The following is a 19,872-nucleotide window of genomic DNA, read 5'->3' as shown; positions in this document are numbered from 1 at the left end:
CCCTCCGTCTCCATCAAACACATGCAAATAAACACGAATACGCACACGGCAGAAAACACGCGGCGCTCAAAGCGACGCTGGTTTGAAAATGACCGTATTTATATTTATTATATTCCCATCAAGTGCCACTGCCTGGTGCAATGCAGGTCCCGTGTAGCCAATCAGCGCGGCCGACACATAGAGGATAATATTGCAGGTCTGCAGCGACCAATCAGAGACGACCTCACACACCGGCACCGCAAATTCTCCGGTGTCAACCAGGCTGCTTCCTCCACTAGAGGTATCCTTCCGCGGCTGAAAACTAGTTCCCTGTGCTGGGAGAAGCTGACTGTCTCTCTGGACTAATAATAAATCAGGCAGATAGGTGACAGCTCCAGAATGCACCACTGGAGATTTAATATGTTTTAATCTATATATCACTGAAGTTCTCACAGTTATCTGCCTCCATTTAAAGAGAAGTTTTATCCAAGCCTGAGTTTGATAGTTCCAAACTGCTACACATGGCGAAACAATTACAAATAGATCATTAACAAGAAATGGACTGAGTCATGTTAGACTCACTTATAACAATAATGGCAACAGATTGCAACTTTAGGAGCTATGGTATAATGTTGTTTATATATTTGTAATATGTCGAATGTCCAACATTGTGCACCGGGATAACAGTATAAGTTATTGATTACATTTGCCGTAATATATTTGATCCTTGAATTATAATTATAAAAATATGATATACTATACTATTATGAGTACAAATGGAGGAAATTCACACTAAAGCTTTGCAGTTGCTGTACAAGACTGATTTAAAATTAAAAAAATATAAAATGAGGACAAACAGTGTACCCTGGTCATTAATACATGGGACTATCTTCTTCTTGGCAAGAAAAATTATGACAATGATGATGATGATAAGTCATTTCAGGGTTTTAGCACACTAAAAGTTAATTATAGTGTAAATGCAAACCATTATACATTAACTTTGGACCTAAAAGCTCTGCCTACCTAATAAAGTCCATATAAATATTGCTTTTTGTCAAGTTATGTCAGTCTGCGATGTTTTACGCACAATAAACTATATCAAAACCGTTATGAGCAGAATATGTCGTCCAGGTTGTGATCATACAGTGAAATCACCAATGGGGAATAATGGTAACATCTGGAAACATCCATGGGACACATTTATCACCAAGTCTCCTGTGTGTTTATTCGCACCCACTGATTAAGTGATGTTCTACAGGTCTGCATGTGCATCATGATCATCATGATCCTACAAATGAACCATTATAACAATATAATCACTTAAACGTGCACTGCACCCTCGCCATCGTGCAGTGGAACGTGAGTGTGAGGATGCTCTCCGTGCACTGCAGGAGTTCGAGCCCCGGTGATTGGCATGTCTCCTGCTGGAGGAGGAGGAGGAGGAGGAAGAGGAAGAGGAAGAGGAAGAGGAAGAGGAGGAGGCCTGCTTCTCTTGCTGCAACAGCCCTGAATTGAAATAAGGAAGTGGGTGCTAGTGCGGCGGAGGGATACACAGGCAACCCCCCCACACCCCCCTCCCCATTCTGGCCACGGCCAATATACACAGTGCTAACCCGCCAGTGGAACTCCATCTAAGGAACGAGCACACTCTGCCTCCACAGACCAACAAGCACACAACCCATCGACATGGTAAGTATCGCCATTCATTCTGCGAACACGGGAAATGCGTGTGAATAACTCGCCTCCACATGTAAAACCCGGGTCTGTTTAACGCTTTTTTCCTGTTATATCCACCGCTCGCTCATTGATTCCTGCTCGTGTGTGAGTGTGTGTGTGTGTGGACGGAAAACGCCCGCAGTCCGCATTAACTTTTAACGTGTTCGCTTGTGTGTGGTGTCACATCGAGTCCTCTCGTGCCGTGTGGCTGACGTGCGTCTGTTTCACTGAAAATGGTGGACACCGTCAGAGCGGGAGCGTATTTCCTCAAAACTGCGCAATTCGCCCGGCGGTGTTGGGCCATGTCGGCTCACGTAGCGGCTCCGCGGCGGCTGCTGTCACGGTGCGGCTCCCGCTTCTCCCCCCAGCTCGAGATTAACCGCTGCGGGGATAACCAGCGAGATAATGCTGCGTTATTACCGCGTTATTATTCCGCGCACCGCCTGTGTGTGGGGTGTGTTACGCGGCCAACACGCCTCTACACATGTCACAGAGCTGCCCCGTGTCTTCTTATCCGACCCCCTCTCTGTTCGACACGCTCCTCTGGAGGAGAAGGAGCCGCCTGCTGCGTTTGCTCTGGTTCCCCTTCTTTCTCACTAGATTGCACCATCTTTGCTGCCCGAGCCGCGCCGTGCCGTGCCATGATGTGGGGAGAACGGCACAACTGTATCCCGTCAGTGTTCCGCAACGGAAACTGTCCATATTCTGTCAATGACAAGGTTGTAGCTAAACGTGTGCAGCCCCCTGGTTCGTAAGTGAAAGATGCAGCTCCGCCTGTCACTGTGGGCTCCAGGGTTTATCTCGGGCTGTGTTATCCGTCTGTGTCATGTCGGCTGATTTGGTTGCCACTTTGCAAATTTTTTTTTTTTCAATGTTATGCAAACTGCCAGTGTGAGTTGTCCAAGAAGCTCTTTCTGCCACTGGCCACCGCAAAACATCAACAGCTTTGACTATTTCCAAACCAGTCTACAGCCACACATTGTGAAATATAATTATCACCGGGCGGTCAAGATTATCTGTCCCCTACGTGTATCTAGGTCTAGTACCATTCGGTAGCGAATTAACGTCTGCAAAACCAGATGTTGGAGTCACATGCATGCTGGCATATGCAGCCGGCTAATGAAATGGAGCCCCTCCGCCGGCTACGCCACATAAGGAGACGTTATCAAGAGTGGATGTGGAAAAGAGGCCTTTCGGGCTAATCCATTGATTATCAAGCTTGATAGATCATTAATGGCCCGAGGGAGTTGTGAAGCTGGAGGCCCCCACACACACACACACACACAACCCACCCTCCCTCCTCTGTGATCAAATATCCCATATATGGTATCGAGCTGCGATGCAGTTTCACGTTGCAACGCGCCGCAGTAATTGGAGTGTAAAGTGGAATTGTTATGGAGTTAGCTTGCGTATCAGCGTCTCTGAAAAGTTTAATCCACAGGCGTAAGCCCCTTGTCTGCATCAATACGCCCACTGAAGTGGAAACCGCCTCCCCCATTGAGGTGGAAGTATCGAATAAGTAGTTGGACCATGCTAAGGCCCTATCATATTTCTGTCACGCTCTTGTTTGCTGATGCATGTTTAGTAACTTGAAGGACATCTGATCCGCTGCAGTGAATAATTTATATGCTTGGCGGCAACACCTAGCCATGTTCCATGTCCCTTGTGTCTCGGAACGACGCAGTGCTGTCTGTGGTGGGGTGGAGTACCCAGCCACCTACCACCACCAGGCCATATGGCGGACAGGCATTGTCTGCAGGATGTTGGGAGGCTGGTGTTGTTTACACCCCATCCACTCGCCCTCCTTCCCCCCTGACACAGCCAGGGCCCAGAGGCCTCACTGTCTTTTGTCCAGTCTCAAAGAGACGAGGCGTTCAGCACTCAGTTGAACTCAGTGCTTCTATAGAGTGGGAGTGTGTGGCACACTGACTCTTTGTGTTTGTGCTTGTGTCATGATGAATGGAACTGTGTGTGAGAGTGAGAGTGTGTGTGTGTGTGTGTGTGGCACACCCATCTGTCAGGGTGACAGCTGGTTTTTGCACCTTTCACTGGGTGAATATTGAGAAGCTACTTCAGGAACTGTCGGCACCTCACAGCGACGGACTGGCATCTCAAAAAACCTGGAAAGTGTTGATAAAGGGCTGCTAATGAAGAAGATGGTAATCAGCGTCCTCTTACACCATTTTGCATCCACCCTGTCAAATTAAACAGAGTGAACAGAGAAGGATGCAAGGGTGATATGGCATCAAGTGAGAGTAAAAGATATTCCTTGCTGGCCCAGTGAACTGCCCTCTGCCTCCCACAGCCCAGTTTGGATCGCATTGCTGGGGCCGGCTGCCCAGGCAACAGTGGGAGTGGTTGACCGACTCGTGCCAACAGACCACTGCCAGCAGAGCACCACCCATCCCCAAAAGCACACATGCACTCCCTACCCTCCGTAAGTCTGGCAGTGAATTACCATCTCCATAGGACATCATGGATGGTGATTCACGGGGAGTTTCCTCTGAGCTGTATGTCACGTAAAGAAAGTGAAAACATACACATAGAGGGTAAAGGTCTTCAGAAGGAGGAGTTGGGATTGGCCCGTGTCCAAGTGCCTGGGGAGGAAAAGGAAGAAAATGGAGAAAAGAAAGGGATGGGCCGGTAGTGGGCAGTGCAGCAGCACTGTGAGGCCCCAGCAGCTTGGGTCTGAGCCAGGGGAGGATCCATAGCACTGAGTCACCAAACCCCACACCCAGTACACTTAGGGAGACAGCAGGGGACAGAAAGAGACAGCAACCATACAACAGGGGCGATGCAGCATGACAAAGAGGGTGACTAAGGAAAGAAAGGAAGGATGCCTCATCAACATTACCATTGACAGAGAAGGAGCAAGAAATTAACACGAGGGCAGAAAATGTACGAGATGAGAGGGACAGTGTGGAAGATGACGTCAGAGAATAAAACAGACAAGACTGAAAACGTGGGTCGAGCTGGGTGGCATATTAGTGCTGGCAAGGCGGTGGTGTCTTTTGACATTTCCCTTTTCTCACAGATGGAAATGGAGACAGGAAGAGGGTGTGGGGAGGCAGAAGACAGGCGAGCGCTGTTGTGTGCGGAACAGGTTATTGAATCATGTCAGCTAATCGTATGAGCGCCGTTGAAGTTATCCATGAACCCCTCACTGACCAGATTGATCCAATCCTCTGGATGCTGCTGCTCAGGCCACGAGCAGAGAGGCCCTTCTTTTTTTTTTACAGATAAAAGGTCAGCTTGTGCTGTGTCATGCCGTGATCTGCTAAATCTCATCCCTTCTAACCAAATCTAGTCATTATGCAGCAAATTCAATTTGCTGGATTGAATTCCAAAATAAAATACCCTCACCTCCAAACACAGACTCAATAAGTTCCAGGTTTGCGTTCATGGGATAGGCTTCTTTCACGGCAGCCATTTTGAAAGGTCACGGCAGAAAAGACAGGTGTTGCTGTTCTGGTCATTAGTCCCACTGAAATATTTTATTACTCACACCTGCGTTTTTAATGTGACAGGTTTATGTCGGCTATGAGGAAGGACAACTTTGTTATTAGTGTGTGCTCGGCTGTAGCCAAAGCTAGATTCCTCGCACAAACACATAACCACATCGATGGGCTGGAAGAATTTGAGGCACAGCTGAGCACTCTGACTAATTCACAGGAAACATGTGGGTGGAAAGTATTGGTGTCGAGGAAGAGTTCCATTTAGAGTTGTTTGCGTGTTTCTATCATTGGCTACCGTTTGGGACAGATATCAGACTGAAAACCGATTCATTGAGGATGGCTTGTCCAATTTGGCAGAAAAGCTGTGTAATCAGTTCAAGAAAAACAGTTTTTTGGGGTCAGAGGTGAAGGTTAGCCAAGCGGACGTTATGGTTGCAGTAAGTCTTAAGGAAATGAATGCAAATACCCAAAAGAGACGGTGTATGAGCATGCATGAACATTAGTGCGTGAGTGCACGTGCACATCTGTGACCACTCATGTTTGTCTGTGTATGTATCTTCTTTGTATCCAGGCACAATGATGTCAGTGGGTTGATAACAAATAATAATAAAACAAACTCCCCTTTTTTTCCTGAGACATTGATGAGGGGGGGCACCCGTGGGAGTATTTTGTACCACAAGCTCTGTATTCACACTTTTATTGCTGTGGGTGTTTGTTTGAAATCAGTGGATGCCTTTACAAAGAAGCCTGAATCCATCTATGTAAAAGACCCGGCAGTGGATGCTCGCTTCCAAGCCATTTACAGCATGTGTGAGTCACTATCAGCCATGAAAGATCCCCAGCTACTGCAGGGAACAGGCTGGGAGGGAAACCAAACAGTGCCAACCCAGCAGGCCTCTTTTTTCCCCCTGTTGGTAGGACTATGGAAAACACTCCCGTGATGATATGTCCTAAAACAACCCGCTTAAACATTTTCTGCTGGTCTGGAGACAGCACTTCATCCATTTTATTACAGTTCGTTTCCCAGTAGTCCCTTTTTGTGGAGGACCACCGTGGCGTCGCCTGCTTTTGTTTTTACAATCCCATGGAGCCACACATCAGCTCAAAGTTGAACCTAATGAAGTACCATTTGCTATCAAGGAAAAATGTCTGATAACTGAGTCCAGAATTGCCTGAAGTCAAGATGGACTCCAATTGGCTTTAAGTCATTAAAGGGACCAAATCTGGAGGTGCTGTAATTCTGTCATTTAGAAGAAATATTAAGTTGCAGATTTTTAAGTCCGCAAACTGTGGCTCTTGGTTAATTTGGGCTATTGTTATTTTTATTGTTAAATCTTGGCAGCTCCATGAGTAGATTCCAGTTGCGGCCTCTGGGGATTGCTTTGCACTGAGGCCATCAGAGCCCTGAACACTCTGGACAGTGTTAAGCTGTGTGGTGGTTGGTGGGTGGGGAGGATGAGGAATGTAGTGACGAAAGTTTGAGGTTTGGAATAATTGCCTTGTTGAATAACTTGTTTGTTATTCTCTCTCTCTCTCCCCCCCCCCCACAGGCTGACCAACTAACAGAGGAGCAGATTGCAGGTAGGAACAGAGATTTTCTCTTCTTACAGCCAAGTCCTTTCTTCACATATTTACTTGATTCTGGTGGATCAATTCCACCCTATGAAATATATTCAATAAGTTCCTCCTCCTAGTTCTCATTAGCTGTTCTGGTTGCCTCAATGACACTTTCAGAGAGTGTGTCATGACATGGAAAATTGAAGGATCTGGCACCTACCCTCCCTTGGTAGATCATTAGCTTTTTTAATTGAACAGAAATAAGAGGAACAAGTATTTACAACATGTCATGAGTCAGGATCGAAAGCCACGAAGCTCCGGTGAATAGACAGTTTTCCAGGCCAGCCTTACGAGTAGTTTCTCTCACTCAAGCACCTTGATATTCCTTATGAATAAATGATAGGGGCTCTGTACTAAAACTGGAGGCTGCACAGTTTCTTCTCAGCCAAACGCCCTCTGTGGTTAATTAGCTTGTGCTAATGCTCACTATTGCCTGCACTTCCCTGGATGGGTTTCTATGGCCTTCTAGTTCAGAGACCTACTTGTATAAAGAAAAAACTGATGCATACATAGAACTTCTCTCACTGAAATCTTCCAATCTTCTGCTTCGCTTTCTTATTTTTTTCTCACAGATTGTGATAAGATCTCTAAGAGTTTTCAGAACTCAGCACATTTCCAGCCTGAGTTGTGTTCACACTCATGTGGGCAAATTTACAGACAAGAATGAACTGTTAACTCAGCCTCTCTAGTCCCATCGCTCTCAAGAATCAATTAACCTTTTGGACCTGACTGCAGCGTCCTAACATAACCCACGATTTGTAACTGCACCACAACATTAATGTAACCTCTCACTCTTACCTCCACCCCTGCAGAGTTCAAGGAGGCTTTCTCCTTATTCGACAAGGATGGTGACGGCACCATTACCACCAAAGAGCTTGGCACCGTCATGAGGTCGCTGGGTCAGAACCCCACAGAGGCCGAACTGCAGGACATGATCAATGAAGTGGACGCTGACGGTCAGTATACTCATATTCAATTTACCCATATCATGAACATTTGAGAATGAGCAATTCCTGATATGTAATATTAAATTAAGCTCTATGTTAAATAGGTCATATAAGATGGCAAATCAGGGAAGATAGCAACATAGCAACATAACCTATTAGATCGATCCCAAATTATGTAATTCAAACAGTTATAGCTTTTCACAATTATATTCATCTAACATGTGTTCAATCTTGAAATGAGGCCACAGATAAAATGCTACAAGACAGCTGATTTCTGCTAAATAATAAACACAAGAGTGGACTAAATCATAGGATGCTTTAAATGTCTTGCATCACAAATACAACAGGAATTTACGTCTATTTTATAGATCATTTTTAGAACAGGATTCCATAATATCACTGGACACATATTGAGTTTTAGACAATTGTTATTTACTGGGAAATTACTTTTAAATAAACAAAATATTAGGCAACTGTGACAGCTAACTCTAGCCCCACACATTACAACTACATCATTTCTTTAAAGCTCCTGATTTTACCTCAGTCCTAGCTACAGAGATTTATCAATCCATTTCAGCTTTTCTGGTAGAATATAACCATTATCACTACATTGCATGACTGCAGTGATAAAACCTCTGTTACAAATGGATAAGGGATTAGATGGAGCATCCATTATGGCCCCATTTCGAAAAACACATCAGTCGTGTGGTTGCCCACCTCCCTCCCTTTTCTGCCAACTGTCCACCAACTGTCCAAGCCAACTGTCTGGCCAGCTTTATTTTCAGATGACGTGTCCCTCTGTGTCAGCACTTTAGTCATCGTCAATCACTCTCTGAGATATGGATGTGCAGGAGGTGCTCACAGAGCTGGTGAGAAGAGCCGGCTACGTGTCAAAAGACTGTCAGTGTTGGTGCCCCATGCTGAGTGCCATAATTGAGACAGATTCTTCTCTTCACCTCCTCCTCTGTTAACCAACTCTCTATCCTGCACTGCAGCATCTCACAGAGGCACTGTGATTGGAAGAGAGTGATAGAAAGAAAGACAGAAAAGGAGAGAGGGGAAAGGAGTTTGAGAAGTTGGCTCGTCGCCTTCGAGCTGACCGTCCTTGGGCGGTAGAGTCGAGGATGTTAGCTGTCAGTGGGGCCTGTACCCCAGTGGTGCTCTGTCAGCTTATAGGATTTCGTAAATGGGACTGCATTGATCAGGAGAAATCAATTGCTCCACAGTTTGGCTGCCCCTTTATTGAAACATCCGCCCACCTTCCTCAGCGCCCTCCCCCTCAGTTACACTACAGAGCAAGCACACACACATACACATACACATACACATACACACACCATCACTAACATCCCCTTGTTCTGCCTCTGCCTCCCTTGGCTGATGCAATCTAGGTCAGACAGCAATGAAGCTAGTAATGGAAAATAAAAGTGGTTGCATAAGGCCTCTCTGCGCTTTGCACATCCCGTACCCACATCGGCAGCCATGGGATGTCAGCTGGCCCATTGAAAATCAGCTTTATTTACCAAACAAGGATGCTGTGGTAAAGAATGACAATGAATGGAAGCAGGGACGGAGGGCTTTAAGTAGACAGAGAGCTTCTAAAAGAAATAGTCCCTTGGCTATTTGATAGTAAAAACGATTGCAGCTTGAAATGGAACTGCTGCCTAGCTACCCGCACCTTCTTAAAACGATACAGGGATGCTGAATATGTGGCATGAGCACATTGTAGTGAGGTAAAATATTTAATAGAGACGTTTGAGACAAGATGAACCAATTTAATTCAGGATTAAACAACTGCCGGACAAAAATACTAGCATTGTCATTACACAATCCCACCCCTCTTTCTTATCTCAGGGATGGAAGTTGGCTTTATGATTCAAGTAAAACAATGACCACACACACCAGTGCACTGCGATGCCTCAGCCTTCTATAGTTTGCGTCAGCACCTCTTATGTGTAATCGCACCATCTCCCACTCGGTTCACTCCTTATATTCTCTACTCTTCACATCTCCCTCATCTCCATCTCCCTCTCTACCGCCCACTCCCTCCCTCTTCTTTTTTTTCTCTCTCTCTCTTTCCCTCCCACCATTTTCTCTCTCTTCCCGCCTGCCTTCCTCCCTATCTCCCTCCCTCCCTCCCTCCTTCCTTCTTCCACTGCAGCAGCTGGCCCGAGGTGCAGTTGAGCAGATATCACTCAAGGGCTGCCTTGCTTCTTCTCTAGTCGTTGTGCATCTCAGATGATAGTTTTCCAGTCCTGCCCCTCTAGAAGACCGGGACACCCCCCCTCTTTAGTCTCCCAGCCTTGGGCGCCAGCATGTTTTCCCTCGGTGCTCCTGGCTGTCTCTTTGTGTTAGATAACAGGTCCTTAGATTGTTACCCCGGGTCATGAGATCACCATCTGCCCCATCACATTACTGCATCCCTTTTTGTTCCACACAAACACACATACATCCATTCTCTCTATATTTCGCTCTCTGAGGCTTGCTCCGTAAACCCCCTCTCCCCTGGGCTAATCCTCCTCGGTTCTTTTCCCTTCACTATCCCTGCCCTTCACTTCAGTCCCCTCGTGAAATTCTCTGGTTTTTAATCTTAATTCACCTCCATACTCCTGCATTCGTATATATCAATTGCATGTACGTAAAATACCAAGGCCATTGGGTTTACCACTAGATTTACCACCCACCCTCCCATCGTCTGTGGTTGCAGTTTGTTAACCGCTGAGCTCCTCATAGATCCTTCCCCTGTCAAGAGGGTCTGATCCCCTGGTAATCCGGTCTTGACAACTGCAACATGGATATTGATCCTACTGCACGCATGCATGCGCCACCACCAATTAGCAAAAGCGAAAACACCGGCAACACTGACTGAGCCATCCAAATGGTCGCTCTTTTGGACGACCCAAAAAACGCATTGCAAACACTGCCCAAAAAGGCAGAAAAAAAGTAGAAGATAAAAGTGGGATAGAGGGATGTAGCATGTGAACTGAAGCGTCCCCCTCCTCCCTGTCCTTCTCACTTTCCCTCCAGCCTCAGTTTCTGACGGGGGCACCAGGAGAGATAAGCTTTTGATTTATCCAGTCTTCTTGAAGGCCAAGCTGCACAGTATACGCTACATCTACATTATGGATGACTAGCCATGCCCCCCCCCCGCAGTGCTGCTGTGCTGAGTAACATACGTAACCTCCTCCTGGGGCTTCCCTAAAGTAAGAAAAGGGAAACACACACACCCAGCCTGCAGTAGCTGTGTTTATCAAAGGAAGGAAGGTGCTCACTAAAATGATGTGAGGGCTGCTGCCCTCACTGCGATTACTCATGTCACTGCCGCAGTCCCCTCTGGAGAGAAGTTGTGCCCTGTACACTAGTGTAAGCGCTACTGTCACACACAGGAGGGGGAGTAAAAGAGGAGCACTACATGAATATGTTTGAGCTGAGCGACTTTCATCAGCTAAATGCTGGGTTATATTATCTCTACTTATCTGAGTTTGCTTTTTAAGTAATTGCAATTTTTGCTAATTAAATGTGCCTCATTGATCACACATTCCAGGTAATGGAACCATCGACTTTCCGGAGTTCCTGACCATGATGGCCAGAAAAATGAAGGACACAGACAGCGAGGAGGAGATTCGTGAGGCTTTCCGGGTATTTGACAAGGTAAATGAAGTTTAAAGCACATCATGAAGAGGTTATATAACTGTTTGAATGCTTGGCAAACAGATTTAGTTTAATTTTAATCTTCTATTGTTCTGTTGAGCCCAAAAAGACTTGCAGCTATTTAGTAAATAAAGTAAGCAAGATTATTCTGATAGTGGAGAGTTATGAGTGTCAAACTTGCTGCTTATTTAACACCTGCCACCGTCTCAGCTCATTAATTGATCTGGTGGGAATTTTTTACCCCACCAGTTGTCGACCTTTGGGGATTTGTTTTACATGTTCTTTACACATTTGCTCCCATGCTGCATGTTTCCAGGACGGAAATGGCTACATCAGCGCTGCAGAGCTCCGTCACGTCATGACGAACCTGGGAGAGAAGCTAACAGATGAGGAGGTGGACGAGATGATCAGAGAAGCAGACATTGATGGAGACGGACAGGTCAACTACGAAGGTAAAAAATACATGAAAATGAAGCAGATGCTAAAATGTCACGGTGCACAAATAGCCTTAGTTTCTAGGCCGCGGTGTAGGCTTTTATTAAACAGGGAGACCAGAACACTTCATTTTCCAAGCTGTGTATTTCTCTGAGGACAGCTGCAAGATAAGCCAGCCACACATAATATTAGTTATTAGATAGGGGCTATACATGGAGCGTGGTGAACAGGGATGGGTGAAAGTCATCCCTCTGAATTATCATCAGTGTGCCAGGAGTCTTTTCTCTCTTCCTCCCATCCCCCTCTCTTCAGTCCCTCGGCAACATTACACGACAGACTGCGCTCATTTTCTAGAAGGCTGTTGATATATTATGAAGAGTCCGTAAGTCTTGGCTGAAAAGTGCCCTACTTCCCTATTCCCATTGTACCACAGACAGAATATGTACTCTACAGACAATGAAAGCCTCTGATTTATTTTTCGTGTGTGTTGCGGCAAAACTGTAAGCACAACGTAGAAGCTTTTTAATCAAATGGGTTTAATGAGATGAACACCCAAAGCCGTTTGGAAAGGGGACACCAATTAAGATGTTCTCAAGTTGATTAAAAAAAACAATAAAACGTTTAACAGTTTAGCAGGTGATTTGCTCTCACTGGCAACAGGCTTTACCAAAGCCTGAACCCTGATGACCTCATTGTCTCTTCTCCTCTCCCTCTCTCCCTCTCTCCCTCTCTCTCTCTCTCTCTGCAGAGTTTGTACAGATGATGACCGCAAAGTGAAGCTTGCCCGCCCCGTCCTGTCCCCTCTTAGAAGAAAAAAAGGAAAAAACAAGAAAAAAAAAAGTCAAAATGTTTTACTTACCTCTTGGAAAAATGTTCATTTATTCATACTGTTTCTGTATAGAAAATAATTGAATGTTGAATTAATCTATCCTTCTGTCCACACAGGAAAAAATATAAAGAAAATATACAAAAAATATCTGCATGAAAATGATGGTTAGTGATCCTGTCCCCTCCCCCCGGAGATCAGTTTAGCATCAGTACTTAACAAGTAAAAATAATAACAACAAACCCTGTAACTACTACCTTCAGACTAAAGCTAAAGCATTTGGCGAACTCCTTCCAGTTCCATTTGCGAGTGGTAAATGTCTGGGCTGGCCATCTCTTCTTTCTCTCTCTCTCTGTTTTCTGTTCTTCATGCATGCAGCTTGAGACCGGAGCACTAACCCCCATGCCCCCCCATCCCTCCTCCGGGCTACCAGAGCGTGCTGATTCCACTATAAGCTGTCCTCTTGTTGGTTTGGTACAGTTTTTTTGTATTTGGAGAGGAACCCTGTACTGTTAAGATGAGAGAATATACCAGGTTCTAACTCAAGCGTTAAAGTGGAATGGGACTTAATTGTATGCTAGATAAAAAGAGAAAAAAAAAACAATGTACAAAAAATACATTTTCAAATGTTTGGCATGTTCTTTTGTTTTTGTTATGTTATTTGGACGGCCATCTTAGTAGTTGTGCGTCCTGCCCTTTTAAAAGGAGGGGGACTTAAAGAGTCTTACGGTGAGCTTTCTTTTCTTTTTTCTTTTCTTTTTTCGCTGAGATGGAGTGTCTGTCCTCTTTTCTTGCAAGAGAGAATCACTGGCCTTCACTTTTTTTCTTCTTCTGTTTCTCGACTCAGACAAAAGCGTAGTGAGGGGTGTACTGTGTTTGCAGCGCATGCTGTTAGGAGTGTCAGTGCACCAGTCTTCGCAGCTGTTCATCTGAGTTCAGTTTACATTCATTCCAAGTTGTACATGCTAGTCTTTATTTTTTTTTTCAAATAAAAGACCATGAACTTTATTGCGTCTAATGTCATTTTTTTAAAGCCTGATTGTGAAAATCATCTATAAAGACATAATAACAAGTCTGTACGTTGTTTACCGAGCAGATAAATGTATCAAATGATTATAAGCACGGTTCTCTCCATGTGCACTGTCACTGGGTGACGCTGAGCAGAGGCAGGATTCATACTGTCCCCCATTAAATGGCAGTGAGGTTGTGGAGAGAGTGAGTGAGCTGCCCACAGGGGAGGGAGAGGCAGCAGAGTGTTTGCTCTCGCTCTCAGCCGAGGATATACATACACATCTATGACGCTCTCTTCTCTCTCAAGACACAGCCGGTTGCTAGGCAACAGCAGCATGCTGGAACTGGGATGTTGGGGGTTTTTGAAAAGGCAAGTGGGAGTTTGAATAAACCCTCCTGCATCTGCCGATGTTGGCTTGTCCTAGTAAGGCAAACCAGGCCACAACACCACTGCCGTGTGCACTTTTTAAAAGACACACACACACACACACACACACAGAGTACAGACAAGCAGGAACGTGTCTGCCTCACCTCCAGCAGCATGCTACCTAAATGTTCAAAAAGGCAAGTCAGAACAAAATGGTTTTACTATATTTGGAGTGTAATTTGACCATGTTTGGAAAGGAGCAAATATAGACTGAGACAGCTCCACCAGCCTGCACATAAACTAGACAAGATAAATCATGAAGAGAGCCGTGCCCTTACATACAAGGATACACACACCTCATTCTTTTTACACAGATAAGGGAGACCGGACATTCTTTGCATTCCACGCACGTTCTCTTATGTTGGGTACAATTTAGCTGCCGTGGAACAAGCCTTTCCTGCATTAATCATATAATTTGAGGAGAGAGTGACTAAGAAGGAACCCAGCCCTGATTATAGCTCTCGGGTTTTATTTTGAAATAAATCCAGGCAAACTACTCACTGAGACCTTCTCACTGGCCCCTCCCTGCAGCACCACACCAGCCAATAAGAAGAGCCATAAAGTAGATTGACAGCTGGGACTGAAGCACTGCTGCTCTTGGTTACCTCAACTGGTCCAGTGCTCAAACCATAAAATTTACATTCAAAGGAAAATAACAGAGCTCTTTTTAATGTCCAATGTTAAATATATGAATAAAAATGAAACTGAATGAAGAGGACTAAATAAATTAAGCAACAAATTATGAGATTATATAATAAATTACAAAAAGTAAGCCCATCATTACTATTATTATTATTATCATAAAAGGGTATTTCTCCATTTCAAAACTATCTTTTTCACATGTTCTTTTTTTACTAATGGTATTTTCACAGACATGTTTTTCTCATGTCACATTTTATATCCTAATGACAGTGGAACAGCCTGCAGTGCCTGTCACCTCAGTTTTTAGTTTTGGGTCCTTCAGTCTTTAGGACGACTCCTGACTCTATAGCTGCTCCTCAGTTTGACAACAAGCAGCCTTTTTAAATCCATCCCAGCTGGCAGGCAGGCTAGGTAGAAAGAATATGTAGCCTTGTTAAACTACATAAAAGCTGAGGTTCAATACTGATTCCATAGTCTATATAACAATAGATGACATAATGGTTGCCCAAAAGTAGCCGTGATTGCCCCCTGGTGGCTGGTTGAAGTATAGGTAATAAATCCCTACTACATGTTAGTGGATAGGACATGAGACAAATTAAAGCCAAAATACACATCACTTAAATTTTTCTTCAAAACAGTTTTGGTCATTTTTGACAAATATCACACTCATGTTTGTTCAAATGTTAATTTCTCTGATAAAATGGTTTGAGTTGCTAATTCGATGGTATAAAAACAGGATGAAACGTAATGATTGACAGCTGAGACTGACTCGCTATTGGTCAAGCACATGTTAACCTAGATACTACGGCTTCGTCCCCCGATAGCCACTGCACAGACTCTGGCTCCAAGTGACGTCATCGGCACAAGATGGCAACTTTCATATCCAGGATTTTTTTGGGCTTCATTTCTGTTAAGTGGGAGGGGTGTGGGGAGTTGACATGCGTTATATATCTAATCTTTATATAAAGTCTATGACCGAGTGGTAATATGTTTAATCCCAGCAGCAGTTAGTTTGCTTATTGTAGAATTGCAGTACCGTTGCTGCTCAAGTTAAAAGTAGCTAGCTGAATCTGGTAGCAGTTGTTGAGCCTCATTAATCAAAGCTTCAGGCATGTGATTGGCTGAAAGGTATTTTTATTTAAAATAAAATGTTGACAATGAAATAAAATATCACAACGTAAAGTTGAGTTTTGATTCATTTCAATTCAATAATTTCCCAATTCATTTGTTAATTTATAGATTTCGCTTCATTCAATTTCTTGTTGTTTAGTTCATGTTTTTCATTTAGGATTCTACACTGTCTTGCAAAAACACAGAATTATCTTGAACTGGACCATTTGCTGCAATTGATGGTTAGAAAAAATGGTCAAAGTCGACAAGTGGGGCGTCTGAATACCGAACATAGATGTTATGACAAAACGCTTCCTACCACATCAGAAAAACCACAACATGACAGCATTAAACATTGAACACGCTCTTACAGGCAAACAGCACAGGTATCAACCCTACAAAACACGAGCACAGAACAGGTGGGATACAAAAAAGGGAGAAAAACCCACTGGGATACGACTCCGCTGGTGGGTTTGTGCTGCCGCTCTATGTGCCAGCCAGCCAATGAGGCTCCGCTAAAGGCATCCTGTCAACCAATCCCATAGATGGAAAGGGTTTCTGTTTCTGCTTTGGGGCTGCTGCATGGTTCTCTAGAAAAGGCTAACCCTCCTCTCAGGGGAGGAAGGGACACCTGAGCCCCCTGGGGGTTAAATTAAGAACATCAATATTTCACGTGTAAATGAAGCAGCACACTGCGGAGGCAGTAATGCGAGAAGGATTGACCGGGCAGAGGTATCACGTATCAGCGCCCCTGGAAAGAACAGGCACACTTCTGAGACAAGCCCATGACATACAGCAGGAGTGTGTGTCTATGAGAGGGTCTGTAGCCTGTATATATATATATATATATATATCGTGTGTGTGTGTGTGTGTGTGTGTGTGTGTGTGTGTGTGTGTGTGTGTGTGGGTGTGTGTGTGTGTGTGTGTGTGTGTAGGCAGGTGCAGACCAGGCATTTGTTTGATGACACGGAGCCCTGTTTATTGGTGTACTGTCCAGCTGTATTAGCAAGTTAAGGAAGTGGATGAGGTGAACTGAGCCAGGCACAACATCAATATAGGGAGGCTTCTGGCACTTTCTACTCTTCTCTCTCCCTCTCTCTCTCATACACACACACACACACACGGTAATAAAAGGAATAGGCCGATCCTTGTTAAAGGTAAAGCTAGAGAATCAGAAGAACGTCAGAGTCAACCTTTTACACCGGCTTGATCTTTACACTTTCACACTCACGCCGTGTACACACATAACTGGAAAACTTGAACATTTGCTGCACGAGAACTTTCCTCCCACTTCATTCCTGTATTTTATCTGATCCCCGTGAAGCCCTGTCCCCTCTAATTCTTTATTTCCCTGTATTATTCATGGCAGAACAGAACGCACACCTGTAATTGTCTCGTACGGATCGAGCCATAATGTTTTTGCAGCTTTACTGCTTCTTATGGGCCTTGGAGGGTCATTTTCACCGTGTTGAGCTAATGAAGACAGTAGAGGTGGTGGAGCAAAGCACTGCAGGGGGCTTGGCGGTTCCTAGGTCCTTGCGCTCTGCAATGCAGCGCCCTCCCCATCCCAACAAACCCCAACTAAGCTCCTCTCTAAATCAGTCCCGGTGCCTTTTCAATTACTGGGAGCAGCGTGGGTCTCTCTCTTCCTCCCAACCCTCTAATAGCCCCATCTCTCTCTTTTTTAGCCTCCTCACTCTGTCTAAGATTTCCCACTCCCTCTCCCTCTCTTGTCCTCTCCCTCTACTTTCCCCCTCATTTACCTTTCTCTCTCATCTCTTGCCTGCTCCATTTGTCTGACACTGCGTTTTAGTTTTTATGGACTCCAATCAATCTTCTGGGCTTTTCTTTTTTCCAACCCTTCCTCCTCCAGCCTCCTTTACGGTGCGTCAGTGTCACCGTCACCATCTTTGGGCTTCTCCTCAGCTGTGCCCAGCCTCTCTCTATTTACCTAGAAGAATAGGCTCATCCATCTTTGATTGTTGTGAAATATTACGGCGGTGTCACGACAACCAAGCCTCGCTGAACCTCATGCAATATTCAGAGGCGATGATATAAGATTCCATCTAATGAAAAAAACAGCAGGCAATACAAACAGCCCTTTAATAAAGGCCTGGCAGAACAGCCTGCCTTCTATTGAGCTCCAGGAGCGCAGACGACTGTTTGTGGCCAAGGGCTAAAAGACTCCGTACATCAACGCTGGGCCCCCGGGGTGAAGGCACCAGCACCCTTTAGCTACATGGGGCCCACTTGCACCAAGAGGCTTATCTACATAACAGCCAGCATTATCAGCATCGTTGGCACAATCGCTAACATGGAAATCCACCTGTTGTGCAAACCTCCCTTTGTGATACAGTGTGTTCAGGCAGGGACAAGAGACAAAGTGATAGTCAAAGGGCCAGTAGAGCTTTTGCTTTGGATGTCCACGTCCTCATGATGCACACACAACGCATGTAAAGGAAGAACAAATGCACATACATGCAAAAGGCAAATACGCCCACTCACATGTATGCACACACGTGCAGAGGAGGCAGGGGACTGGAGTGGCAGAGGATTGCGTCACCCTCTCCTCCAGCAGGGATAAAAACCCCTTGGATTGAAAAAACAAAGAGAGAAAAAAAAAATCGCAAGAAATATCAATGCACAGAGACCAATTCAAAGAGACAGGATGGGAATGAGGAAAAAAGGGGGAAGGGAGGGAAAACCAGGCAGAGGGATGGAAAGAGGAGAGGGAGGCAGAGGGTGGTGCCAGGGAGAAAGCGCTGAGCTGGGATCCTCCTGCTAGGGATTTCCTCTGATGTATTTCCCCCCCTTTTTTTTTTTTTTTTTACCGCAACGTAATCTTTTCTGGGCTCATTGCATATTCCCTGCCAATACACGAACACTACACACCACTTCATTCACTTCCAACACGATCGCTGCTGCTGCTGCTGCAGATCGACCGAGCCATGCCCTGCCCCGTCCTGCCCTGTCTGCACAGCAGCGCACTACCAAGCCCCTGCAGATTGGCACCAGCATGACGCTGGAGAAAGGGTTGAGGAGGAAGGGGTGGGGGGCAGATATATAAAAAAGAAAAAGGAGAAGAGAGGGGGAAGAGGAGGGGAGTGAAATGAGGGGGCAGTCTTGCAGAGGCAATGCAGAGGCAACATGATGCAAATGCAACATAATGCAGTAGTGCTGGGGGAGGCATTGCAGATGAGATGGGGGTAAGGACGGCTGCTACTCTGAGGCCCCATGGGCACAGAGGTTGACGCTTGTAATGCACCCGTGGCCTTGATGGCAGATTGTATGAATTACATATTAGTGTGTGATGGAAATGTGCAACAGAAGCTGCACATGAAAGTGAGACTGGCCCGAGATCGCCCTGTCCAGACGACAGATTTGTTTGCATCAAGTCCAATTTCTATCCCTCCCTTGTCTAAACAGACACACACACACACACACACACACACACACACACACACACACACACACACACACACACACACACACACACACACACACACACACACACACACACACACACACACACACACACACACACACATTCAACAACTCGTGCACACATGCTCATAACAATCTGCACACGTTCCTGACTCTTCAATTATTCATTGCCAATATACGCAACATCTGAACAAAATACAGTTGGCTCAAATGTTCCTTGACACAAAAGGAGCCATTACGGCAAATAGGCTCGGGGTTCCGGCGCTGCGGACGCGACGATCTATACTGACGCAGTTCTGTGAAGTACAATTTTCAGTAATAAGTCATTTTGTTTTCATGTCTTGTTACACTACATACAGTTGGACAGTCGCACCATTCACTGCTCCCTCAGCGTTCTGGAGAGGAGAATGTTCCCTTAAATGTTATGCCGTCCTCCTTTTCTGGTTTAATAATTCAATAAAGCTAAACTTAAAATGGTCTGCGCTCTCTCAGCGCTGCCAGGAACAATTCAATTAGGCAGACGTCTTGTGACAGCGTGGTTTATGCTTAGGTCCTTTATTTGTTCGCTGCGTCTGTGTGACCCCCCTCAGCCTCAACCACCTCTCTGTCTTC

At 45.2% G+C, this 19,872-nt stretch overlaps 2 protein-coding genes across 3 annotated transcripts in view; one reads left to right on the top strand and one right to left on the bottom strand.

Annotated features, from left to right (window-relative positions):
• Positions 1–1,536: 1,536 nt before the first annotated feature.
• calm1b (calmodulin 1b) lies at positions 1,537–13,634 on the top strand. Its single transcript, XM_035143610.1, has 6 exons — positions 1,537–1,668; positions 6,701–6,731; positions 7,580–7,723; positions 11,259–11,365; positions 11,682–11,817; positions 12,549–13,634. Exons 1-6 carry the CDS (start codon positions 1,666–1,668, stop codon positions 12,575–12,577), a joined length of 450 nt encoding a protein of 149 aa, XP_034999501.1. The 5' UTR covers positions 1,537–1,665; the 3' UTR covers positions 12,578–13,634.
• Positions 13,635–16,670: 3,036 nt separating this feature from the next.
• The window catches only part of brms1lb (BRMS1 like transcriptional repressor b), a 29,068-nt gene continuing 25,866 nt past the window's right edge, over positions 16,671–19,872 (bottom strand). The window contains exon 11 of one of the 2 annotated variants that reach the window (XM_047338130.1): positions 16,671–16,722. The gene's annotated coding sequence lies outside the window, so the exon portion shown is untranslated. Of the gene's footprint in view, positions 16,750–19,872 lie in introns of both variants that reach the window. The other variant, XM_047338129.1, reaches the window with a different exon arrangement.

Source organism: Hippoglossus stenolepis, chromosome 20 (assembly GCF_022539355.2).
Source record: "Hippoglossus stenolepis isolate QCI-W04-F060 chromosome 20, HSTE1.2, whole genome shotgun sequence".
Taxonomy (NCBI): domain Eukaryota; kingdom Metazoa; phylum Chordata; class Actinopteri; order Pleuronectiformes; family Pleuronectidae; genus Hippoglossus; species Hippoglossus stenolepis.
This window is presented reverse-complemented; position numbering and strand designations above follow the sequence as displayed.